Source organism: Aethalodelphis obliquidens, unplaced genomic scaffold (assembly GCF_003676395.1).
Source record: "Aethalodelphis obliquidens isolate GAN/ISIS:26980383/991018 unplaced genomic scaffold, ASM367639v1 scaffold3, whole genome shotgun sequence".
NCBI lineage: Eukaryota > Metazoa > Chordata > Mammalia > Artiodactyla > Delphinidae > Aethalodelphis > Aethalodelphis obliquidens.
The window spans coordinates 66,612,698-66,624,751 of NW_020837947.1; the positions used below are offsets into that span (position 1 = coordinate 66,612,698).

The window sequence follows — 12,054 nt, forward strand, 5'->3', positions numbered from 1 at the left end:
GCTTTCCTTGTGTAGAGCTGTTCAAAAAATAGCAAAGCCTTCATCCGACAGATATGCGCCCATGAACCATTAACAGCGCATAACTTGTACTCAGGCAGATCATTATTAACCTGTTACCATATGATGGGCCCAGTGTTTGCCAGTGATGATACGATGCTGGCTAAAGAGCAATGAGGAAATCATATGTGGACAGCCCTTTGGGCTCCGAGTCTAGCTCCATGTCTATGGGAACAGACAGCTGGGAAGCGAGGGCTTGTTCTCCATTGTTGTCAAGCACGCAGTTGAAAGGCTGAGAAGCTGTGGTTGCTGGGGAGGCGGACTGGTGGGAGGACACGAAATCTCTCTCCCGCTGCCCCACAGAGAAGCCACTGTTCACAACGTTAACATGGCCCCCAGTGGAGCCGAGGTTCCCAAAGTGGGAGCCCAGGGGCACCTGGCCTGGATTCACCTTCTCAGCCTATTAAAGATGAAGATTAAGGGCTGTACCCCAGACCTACGGGCTCAGAATCTCCAGAGATGGCACCCTGGAATTGGCCTTGCTGACAAGCTCCCAGGCAGTTCTGATGCTCCCTGAGGTTTGACTTCTGCTCTGCAGAGGGCAAAGTTGACTGGAGCCTGCTAGGTTCACCATGGTTCAAAAGGGGACCCACGCTGCTTTGGGTTGAAGCCGGCAGGCAGAGTGTAGTTCTGCTTCCCTATATGTGCTTGAATTCTTTGACTGATCATCCAGACCTGTCCAATGCGCCAGATGCCACTTAAATTTTCTTAGAAATGAGCTGATGTGGGAAATAGAGATTTTCCATAATTTGGGGCATTTCCTGATTCTAACTCAAAACCTTAAATGTCTCTTTTTATTTTAGCAGAAAGAATTTCAGTTTAGAGCAAGGAAAAAGAAGACCCATGTCGTACAAAAGAAGAAGTCCCCAGTGATATAACAATATCTCACAATTTTACCAAAGTTTGGGTGTGATTTTATCTAAATGCAAAGAGTTGAATAGATGACCTCTCACTGACCTTCTATCCTTAAAATCTATGAGTTAATTATTCTAGGAATGTATTAACGTGCTACTTAATTATTGTTGCTGATGGGACAAGACATAGAAATAGTGATGAAACAATCATGCCTGATTAAGAAAATAGCTCTCCAAACCACAGATTTCTTCAAGTGTAAAAGTACTTCAAGTAGTTCTGATTTGACATAAAATCATTCATCTATTTTTGCATTCTAAAGCTTCCTGGTATCCATCTGCTTGCGTATTTCAGGATCCATGACAATAGGAGGAAATGTGTGAAATGCCATTATTTCACTTTCCCAGATGGAAAAACAGAGGCACCACAGGGCTGAGAGCCAGGTTAGAAACGTATTAAAGCCAGCAGGTTGAGAATAAACCCAAGGTCAGTTGGCTGGATCAGGCAAGCGTCCTACCTCTGGCCAGCAACAGCCAAACACAAACCTTTTTTACTTGGGTATGTGAATCCTTGTTTAAATTTTCAATAATCTGTACATTGATTATTATCAAATACCTTTGGATTATATTTAAATACTTTTGATTTATAATGCATTGGACTTTCCTGTATAGAGTCATTCAAAACATGCCAAAGCCTCAGGGCTTCCCTGGTGGTGCAGTGTTTAAGAATCCGCCTGCCAATGCAGGGGACACAGGTTCGAGCCCTGGTCAGGGAAGTTCCCACATGCCATGGAGCAACTAAGCCCATGTGCCACAACTACTGAGCCCATGCACCACAACTACTGAGCCCATGTGCCACAACTACTGAAGCCTGTGCACCTAGAGCCCGTGCTCAGCAACAAGAGGAGCCACTGCAATGAGAAGCCCGAGCACTGCAATGAAGAGTAGCCCTTGCGCGCCACAACTAGAGAAAGCCCGTGCCGCAGCAATGAAGACCCAAAGCAGCCAAAAATAAATAAATTAAAAAAAAAAAAAAAAAAAAAAAAAACATAGCAAAGCCTTCATCCAACAAATATGGGTTCATGAACCAGCTGTTAACCGGAGCCAGCTTTGCTGACTCTAACAGTGGGGAGGAGTTAGACAAGACCGTTCCCTTCCCTCCACCTTATAATTTCTTATAAACATTTTCATACTCACGGAAATGGTTGAAAAAAATAGGATAATATACATTCATACACCCTGCCCCTCCATCCAACATTGTTGACACTTTGCCATTTTTGTGTGAGCTTTTTCTCATATAAACATACTTTTGTTGGTGCAGCTGAACCATTAAAAAAATACATGACGGGGAAAGTGGGGAGGGGGATAAATTAGGAGTTTGGATTAACGGATACACACTACTATATATAAAAGAGATAAACAACAAGGTCCTATTGTATAGTGCAGGGAACTATCTTGTTATAACCTATAATGGAGAAGAATCTGAAAAAACGTTTTACATATATGTGTATGTATCTATCTCTCTCTCTATATATATCTGAATCACTTTGTTGGACACCTGAAATTATGCAACACTGTAAATCAATTATACGTCAATTTAAATAAAAAACTTGGAGGATTATCTAAGAAAAAATATATAAATAAAAAAAGAAAAATACATGATAGGTACCATGACCCTTTACCCTTAAGTGCAACTCGTTAGAATAAGGACACTCTCCTACCTAATCATCTTCTGATTCATGCACATAGTGGTGGAGGTCCACGGCTGGAACCAGAAGATGTGTGTTTAAAGTCCTGAATCTGACACTAACTGTCTGATCCCAGGAGAATTGTATAGCCTCTCTTGGTCTTAGTTTTTCCTTCTGCAATTGAGGGCATTTGGACTAAATCAGTGGTTCTGGACCCTGGCTGCATAGCAGAATCACCTGGAAGCCTTAAATTAATTAGTCTAGAGTGGAGCCTGGGCATGGCCAGTTTAAAGAGCTCCCAAGGTGACTCCAATACACAGCCAGGATAGAGAATCGTTGGACAAAGTGATCTCTGGAGATGCTTCTAGTTCTGCCTTTTCTGTGGTTCTGAGAAGCCATGGGCTTTACTCTCGGCCCAGGCAGCCTCCTCTGGGCCTCTCACAGGCCGAAACATGCCTGACATCTCCCCTTGTGTTTGCTGCCCACAGTTCCCATGCATGCGTGGAATGCTCCACTCAAGAACCATGATGCTGGGTGGAAGCTACAGTGAGTCTGAGGCCAACAGCCTGGCTGGGTACCCGAGAAGCCATATTCTGACAGAAGAAGAAAGGCAAGACAAAATAGTGGTCCACCTGGCCCTGAGCAGTGAATCCAACTCCTCCAGGAAGAAGGGGCTTCTGAAGGGCCAGGTGGGTCTTCGCATCTTCCAGAACACCCACGCCATCGACAAATACTCCCGGTTGATATTCCCAGCTTCCTACATATTTTTCAACTTAATTTACTGGTCAGTGTTAGCCTAGGAGCTCTGAGGCTATGCCTGGGGAAGGGCACGGACATCTCTGGTGTCTGGCCGGCCGCCCACACGTGGACCTGCTGAGTGTGACCCCTCACAGACAGAGCAGCAGACCCTGGACCACCTCAAGCAGCATCCTGGCTCCCGGAGGAGCCCAGGGGCTCTCCAGCTGCCCTCCCCCAGGCCTCGTGGGCTTGCTCATCGTTCATGCTGTGTTGTGTCCCACTTCTTGCCACTCTGGGACTGTCTTCTTCTGTTCTTGTGTGTGAACAGGTTCATGAGAGCCTCCCTCCAATAAAAAAAAGACTCAAATGCCTCCCAGATGAATGTTCTGAGACCCTTAGGAAGCCTAGGATTCAGTTATAAAGGGAAGGGAAAAATGAAGGGCAAGCTTAGGGGCATTCTGGATAGGAGACAGGAAATTAAGATTCAAAATAGGAAATTAAGATTCAAAATAGGAGACAGGAAATTAAGATTCAAAATAGACAGGAAATTAAGATTCAAAATAGGAATAAAAAAATCTGTAAATCCCACACTGGATTAAGTGCCTATCTAGGAAAGAAAAAGAAAACTCAGATCCCAGATGAAATGATTTGACCTGGGTGAGTCTGGCAACTCGCATGATTTTGCAATATTAAGGGACATCGTTCATTCATACATCCATTCAACCGTTCATTAAATATTGAATACCTGCCCTGTGCCAGTGCTTATTTTTCTCAGCAATGTGTGACGACATGCACTGAGTATTGCCAACCAGGGAAACATCACCCAAACCCATCAAAGTGTAGAGTTTTTACTGGGGGCTGGCCATCTGAATACAGCTGACCGCCTGTATGGCTGACCTTAGTCTCCAGTTCCTTCAGAGGCTGAGCTGATACGTCTCAGCCTGAGACCCCATCATAAACCACATTGTTGGCTTAGACCGTCTGGCATGGCCGTAGGCCCCCAGGTGAACAAAGACCCTCAATCAGGCAGGACAGTCCAGGGGTTTAGAAGTTACCTCCCAGGAGCTAGAGGCCAAGGCCCAAACCTTTCTTTTGTCAAGATTCATCCTTTACTGCACAGCAATCATTGTCAATTCCTCATTGTTAATGTGAATTACTCTGCTTCTAGTATAGATTCATGCAGCAAACATTAAAAAATCCCTGGACTAGGTATTGTAGGGTCCACATTAAGAGTAAGAGATCATCTTATTCTTGTATAGCTCTCAGAAAAAGGACGGGTCAAGGATATCGTATACGATTACGTGTAAGTTAAAAAAGTATTAAGCACCACAAAAATGGTTCATCATGTAATGGGAATTCTAAGGAAGGAAAGAATGATTTCCAGTGGAAGACTGGATCTCGTGGAGAAAACAGCTTCTGAGCTGCTCCTTGAAGGTTGGGGATTTGGAGAAGAAATGTTCATGCTAGGTGCACATGTAGAAAGTACATGCTAGATATGTGCGGTCCGATATGGTAGCCACTGGCTATATATTTATTTAAATTTAAGTTAATTAAAGTTAAATAAAATTAAAAACTCAGTTCTTGCCACGTCGTGCTAGCCACATTTCAAGTGCTCTACTCAACAGCCACATGTGGCCAGTGACTACTGTATTCAATAGTGCAGATCTCGAGAACATTTCCACAGTCACAGAAAGTCCTGTTACACAGTGCTACTGCAGATGGAAGGATTGGCCTGAGCAAAGGCACGAGAGAGGCAGGAAAGTTTGGGATTGCAGAGTATAATTTGCGGGGCAAGTCATCTGTTTTGGCTGGATCCTAGGTTGTAGGAAGAGGTGAGAGACCAGCTTTTTCTGCAACTCTAGGGGTCACAGCAGGTCCCCCATCCCTCCCAGTGTTCATCAGGACAGCTTCCCCTCCGTGGAGTTGCCTGGCCCAAGACCAGCGGCTCTCCCAGCTTCAGGGACAAATGAAGAATGAAGGTACATAAACAAGGAAATTGGATGGTACAGGGCACCTGGACATGTTTAGAAACTTGTACTCTCTAGAGACTCTCCTAGGCCACAGTGCTACTCAAAGAATGATAATTATTGATACACTGTCGTTAAATATATCCTATTGCTTTGGTTGTCTTATGTAATTCCAATACTGCTGTGCTGCTGACTACGTTGTCTTCATAAATTGAGGCTCATATAACATGGTGGCCTGATCACACTTAAAAAAAAAATAAAGATGTATTTTAACTAGCTTATACAGTGAAACTGGAGTTCGTTCTGTAGCAAACATGTAGAATTGTAAATAGCATTTTATCATGTGGGACCATGAACCAATGACACCATCAGATTTAGCACAGCTTTATTGCAGTGTGATAATCTGACTCTACTTGAGAAAAGTAGAAAATTAAACGAGGTAAAAAGGACACAACAGTAGGAGTAGAGAACAGGAACTAAGGAAATTTTGAGAATTGAACGATTGACCTTAAAGACAGGAAGATAGAAGAGTAAACATAACTGTTATCAGGGATGCTTGAATGATACTTTATTTCACTGAATCTAAGACACTGTCAAGTGTAAGATGCACCCATAGTTTATGTACCACCAAGAAAGAAAAAATGCTGCTAATTAAATTATAGCATCCAATGATTATAAGATGAAGCCTGACTCCACCCATATTAAATTGTGAAAAATGTGCATGTAAGAATAAAAGAAATGGGTGTTATACAAAAACTGATGATCAGACATACCTCTTTGACAATAAGGAACCAACATGTATTGTGCACTTGTCTTCAAGGCCTTGTGCCTGGGTGAGGGGAGGGGGCGATGACAGATAAAGAAATGCATGGGAAACAGCTTTCAGTCATTAAGAAGCTTACAGTGGCAGCGGGCATGGTTCAAAGGAGGGGGAGATTACAGCATTTGAAGAGTAGTGTTATTTATGGTAAATTCTGAGCAATGGATAGATATAATTTCAACTGGGGAGGGAATATTAACATGGAGAAGGAAAGCTTGGGTATGTCTAGGGAACAGCGAGCAGACGCTCCACCAAATGCACAAAAGTCTTGGGTTCTCATCCTTCTAGTTCCATGACCCTGGTGTCAAGGGTCCTTCCAGGTTCATTCCGCTTAGAATAAACCTGGGGAAGAAACTGGACGGGTCTGGTCTGGGCCACGTATGTCAAAGATAATCAGTGTTCTGGGCTGTGAGTAAGTTGAGACAGAACTCTTTGAAACCACTTTGATTTGGTTCAATCTTTTTGTAAACCTCAGCAGAAGGGAGAGCATGAATTTGGAAAATGGAGAGCTGCTGAGTTTCAGGGAACCAATGAGGCAGGAAAATAATGAGAATAATGTTAAGCTCAGTGATGTTTGAGAACCTCTGCCTGTGTGCTGACGCTGACAGAGACCAGGAAGCCAGGCGAAGGCGCTATTCCAGTGGAAGGTGAGGAGTTCGGTCTGGCAAGCAAGTGAGATGTCAAGTAAACAGTTATAAACACTGGTTTGCGGCTGGAGGGAGGCAAAGATTTGGAACTACCCTCCCCGATGTGCTCAATGAATGAAGCTATCAAGGTGGACAAAACTCCTAAGGAGAGAAGCGGAAGAGAGAAGGCCTGCAAACGAGAGCTTGGGAGTATTTATTTAGGTGGGAAGAGAAGGGTTGATCAGAGAAATGGAAGGAGAACCAGAAGAGTGTGTCACAGATGCAGGAAGAAGGCATACTCTCAAGTGGAGGAGGGTAGGGCTGGGGGCAAATAATAACCACAAAACTTGAGAAGGGTAAGGGCTATGAACAGACATGGTGAGATGGAGTCCAGAGGCTAGGTGGGATAAATCATGCAGGTAGATGGCCTTCCGTGGCAAAGAAGAGAGACCGTTCTCTCCAGTGTAAGAGGTTTATGTCGGTAGAAGGAAAAGTGTTCAGAGAACTGCTATTTACAATGGAAAACTGGACTTCCCTGGTGGTCCGGTGGTTAAGCCTCCGCGCTTCCAGTGCAGGGGGTGTGGGTTCCATTCCTGGTCAGGGAGCTAAGATCCCATAAGCTGCGTGGAGAAGCCAAAAAAATAATAATACCATGGAAGACTATTTTAGACTCTTGTTTACTTGAAGAACTTAAAAATAACACTACGGCATACCTTGTGTGGGTGAAGGTTGTGGTCTCAATGGTGCGTTCCCCAAACTCTTCAGTTGGAACTGGGGGGCGTGGTCCAAGAACAGAGTCTATAACCCAGCTACCAGGTCTGTGGACAGAGCTTGGGGAGCAGCAGTCTCGAGGACTCGTGCCGTCCTCTGTCTCCATACACGTGGGGTGGGCGCTGCCGGGCGGGAGCGCGACACCCGCCTCAGCCGCCACAGAAGGCGGGAGGACAGACATTAAAGCAACTGCTCCGGGACTTCCCTGGCGGTCCAGTGGTTAACGCTCTGAGCTGCTACTGCAGGGGGCGAGGGTTCGATCTGTGGCTGGGGAACTAGGATCTCGCAGGCCGCACAGTGTGGGCAGCTGCGTTGTGTAAAGGATGGCATATCGAGTGCCTTCTCTGTGCCTGGTGCCACGGTGAGAGCGGGACGTAGGGTTCCTAATTCAGTTCTCCCATAAATCCTGCCAAGGTTGGAAGGATTTCCCCTAGTACACACCCACGGAAGAGTGCTGCCTTCCATAACTGTGTGAACACATCAGGTAGGTGGACTTTGCATGAAACAATTCATTTCGCACAGTATTTTCAGGGAAAAGTGATTTATTTCCTTACTTAGATGGACAGAGAAGGGGCTGAAAATAAAACCCAAATTGGCCTGGGTTGTGCTGAAACATGTCGGCCTGGAGTTATCCCTACACCCAGATGGAACCTGGAATTAAACTAGACCACGGGGTTGGCTCCTTGAGGCTGGAAGCTGGCCTGTGGGACGTGCAGCCATTCAGAGGGTCCTACCCACCCCCAACTCCCCACCAATCCCTAAGAAATGTGACACAAGTTAAAATGGTACCCACAAGGAAGGCTGTGTGCCCAACATGTGTCTGAGGGCAAGTACACTGGTCTCTCTGCACTGAGAGCTAAATCCGGTGCGAGAAGGGCCCTACATCCCAGCCTGTCCAACCTCCAGAGCCATCGGACAGTGTCCACACCTGTAGTATAAATACATTCCCCACTAGCAGATTGACTAAAACACTCAGTCCTCCCCTTCAGACCTGCAGATGTCATCATGGAATGGCATTCGGGTCAACCCTTGAGAACATTACATTTGGGGTTTAAAAGATAAATAGAAAAACCAACCTCAGGTGTAGGAAACCATTGATGAATCTAGACTGGCCAGGTTTATGATGCAAATGCACTTCACCTCACGCATTTAGCCCAAGGCATCTCACACTTTAACGTGCCTATTAGTAACCTGGAGACCTTGTTAATAAACTTTATTTATTTTTTAAACTTTTAAAATTAATTTATTTATTTTGGCTGTGCCGGGTCTCAGTTGTGGCCCATGGGATCTTTAGTTACGGCATGCGGACTCTTAGTTGTGGCATGCATGCAGGATCTACTTCTCCATCCAGGGATTGAACCCGGGCCCCCTGCATTGGGAGCGCGGAATCTTACCCCCTGGACCACCAGGGAAGTCCCTGTAGACCTTGTTAAAATGCAGATTATCATTCAGTAGGTTTGGGAGGGGACCTAGAATTATGCGTTTCTAAACAGCGTCCTGGAGACATCAGTGCTGCTGGTCTGCAGACCATATCTCAAGTAGGGAGGCCCTAGAGACCACCTTCCCTCATTTAAAGTTGAGCTCAGATGTCACCTCCCCTTTGTGACTTTTCCTGACATCCTCTCCCTTGCCCAGGCTTAATTTATTTTTAACTCACCTGTGTTTCCAAAGCATCTTATGCATTTGTGCACTGACGCACTACCTCTATGTTGTGATTATTCTCCTTAATCCATGCTTCCCAGCCCTGGTTTAGTCACCTGGGGAGCTGTTGAAAAAAATCTCAGTGCCTGAGCCCATCCCCAGAGTTCCTGGTTTTCTTGTACTCACAACTCTTTTTTTGGTTTTTGTTGTTAATAACATTAACTCTTTTTTAAAGGCTGGTACTAAAGTCTGAAATAAGTTTCTCTGGGAGAGTTTTGCATAGTTTGCAAACTGGGTTCCCTGGGATACAAGGGGCTCTCTGGGGGTGCTTCAGGGTCTGCTCTGGGGGAGGACCCTGGGAGATAGGAGAGCAGGAATGAGCAGAGTGTGTGGGGACTGGGCTGTGGACCCAGCCAGAAAGTGAGGGAGGGCACTGAGGAAAAGAAGCCCACCCTTCCTCTTCCCAGCGATCTGTTCATCCCAATCTTGGGCAAACCAACCAGCCCAACAAGGATGCTTAACCTACTATGAGCAGGTGCTTCTACAGGAACCCAGTCCTTTAATCCTTCCAAGAATCCAGTGAAGTAGGGTTTAAAGGCGGTAAGAGGTAAAGATGGCAAGTTACAGGCCAGAAATGGAACTTCTGGCCCCAAAACCTTTTCACTTTTTACGTTTTCCTCCTATAAAGCTCTGGGGTCCGAGACACAAAGGGCCCAAGGGAAGTTTCCATCTTCTCCTATCAACATTCCTCCCATCAGTCCAGAAGGTACCTAGTCTCCTGGCATGGGTGGAATGGAGGCCGGAGGTGGGAGGGACAGGCAGGCACCACCACCCGCAGAGCTTTGGTTTTCTGCTCTGACATCAGATTTGCCCAAACTGCTGGGAGGAAGATTCCAACCCCAGGTCCTGGTCCTCCGGTTGCCAGACTCTTCTAGCCTCCAGCCTTTATCCAGGTCCTCCTCCCGTCACCTTTCCTTTTCCCCCAGAGAGCACCTCTTCTCCCCCATGTCTGTACTGCCGTGGCATCGGAAGGGCTGCAGAGTCGAGCATGGCCACGAGCCTCTCTCCTTCCTCCTGTGAGCAGAGAGAGTACACCTGGGTGAAAGCTGTAGCAGAGGATGTAATCACAGAGGTAACAAGCCCTAGAACGTCAGCTCCAGGGAGAACGGTTTTTGTCTATTTTCTTAGCTGCTGTATCTCAGGGTACATAACAGTGTTTGGCACATGTTAGATGCTCAGTAAGTACTGACAGAAGGAGTTAATGAAAGCTACTGGTTTTTTTGTTGTCGTGTTTTTTTCTTTAATTGAAGTATAGTTGATTTACAATGTTGTGTTAGTTTCTGCTATATAGCAAAGTGATTTTGTTATACATAAAAAATATGAACGGTTCACAAATTTGCTTGTCATCCTTGAGCAGGGGCCATGCTAATCTTCTCTGTATTGTTCTGATTTTAGTATACAGTATGTGCTGCTGAAGCGACACGAAAGCTACCGTTTGTAAGTACCCACTATGCTCTAGATGCTGTGCTACACACAGATGATGGTCATTTTTCTCTCCAAAAACTTAGGCTTTTGCATTTGTTTAATTTTAATTTCACTGTTTTCCTTGATTATTTTCTTTTTTAAATTGAGATGTTGGAGAAGCAGGAGACAGTTGTGCCTCACCTATTGCAAAAATAAACTTCCTCAAACTAAGATATTCTTCATAGTTACACTGTTTACACATAAGGACACAGGTATGTTTTTTACAGAAATTTTTTTTTAACTCTCCTGTTTGTAGAGAAATTGTTTCAAAGATATTGCCTTATAGCTTTGCAATTAGAAAAAAAAGATGCTTTACTTACATCATGTCATTTACTCTTACCTGTTGCAATATCTTATTCCTGTTCAATATGCAGGCAGGAAACTAGAGATTAAGTGAATGCATTTTGCCAGCTGTGTGCCCTTGAGTAATCTACTACTCTCTCTGAGTTTTAGTTTCTCCATCTGAAAAAAAAGAAGGTGATAATTTTGGCCTCTTAGGATGGATGTGAGGACTGAGTTAAAGTGTCTGAAGTACTCAGCCCAGTGCTGGGCCCAGAAAAATAAGAAGTAGACAAAGGAGAGGAGAAGGAAGAAGGAAGAGAAGGAAAGGAGAGGGAAGAAGGGGAGGAAGAGCGTTGCCAACTTTTAACTTTGCTAGACGAAAACATTTAAAACCACCCCACTAGGGCTTCCCTGGTGGCGCGGTGGTTGAGAGTCCGCCTGCCGATGCAGGGGACGCGGGTTCGGGCCCCGGTCCGGGAAGATCCCACGTGCCGCGGAGCGGCTGGGCCCGTGAGCCATGGCCGCAGAGCCTGCGCGTCCGGAGCCTGTGCTCCGCAACGGGAGAGGCCACACGGAGCTTTTGCGGACCACCTTTCTAGGGGGATGTCTCGCCCTTCATTTTGCAGATAAAAAGACCCAGAGAGGTTGAGTAACAGGCATCATGTGAGACGGCTAGTTTTTAAAGGAAAAGTGCCTGCCCAGATATCCTCTTCTGCTGGTTATAGAATTCAAATTAGTTAATATGCATCGAATTACATGAAGTTGGTGACAGCACGTGACCTGGGTTGAGACTTGTCACTTTGGCTACAGATTTCATCCTCTCAGCCCTCTGACCCAGTGGGACACCTGTGAACACCCAGACTGCACAGGTTCTCCCTGAAGTTGGAATATGATGGCCCACCTCTCAGGATTCTTCACTGAATCATGCTTTTCACTGAGCATCGTAGAGTGTATTTCTGGCCTCAGGAGAAGTCCTTTGAAAAAATTTGCTTGATGTCACTGAATGCCATCCAGGTTGATGTATTTGCTCTCAGTGACTTGCTGAATGTCATCTGTCTCAGTTTCAATTAGACTCAGCTACGAGCGACA

General features: G+C 45.4%; 1 protein-coding gene and 1 pseudogene across 1 annotated transcript in view; one reads left to right on the forward strand and one right to left on the reverse strand.

Annotated features, from left to right (window-relative positions):
- GABRR2 (gamma-aminobutyric acid type A receptor subunit rho2) overlaps positions 1–3,816 on the forward strand; it is a 38,473-nt gene extending 34,657 nt beyond the window's left edge. Inside the window, exon 10 of the mRNA XM_027090618.1 lies at positions 3,085–3,816. Within this exon, the coding sequence (XP_026946419.1) occupies positions 3,085–3,396 (312 nt within the window). The 3' untranslated portion in view covers positions 3,397–3,816. The remainder of the gene's footprint in view (positions 1–3,084) is intronic.
- A 6,715-nt stretch (positions 3,817–10,531) lies between these two features.
- LOC113613316 (uncharacterized) lies at positions 10,532–10,632 on the reverse strand (annotated as a pseudogene).
- Positions 10,633–12,054: the final 1,422 nt, after the last annotated feature.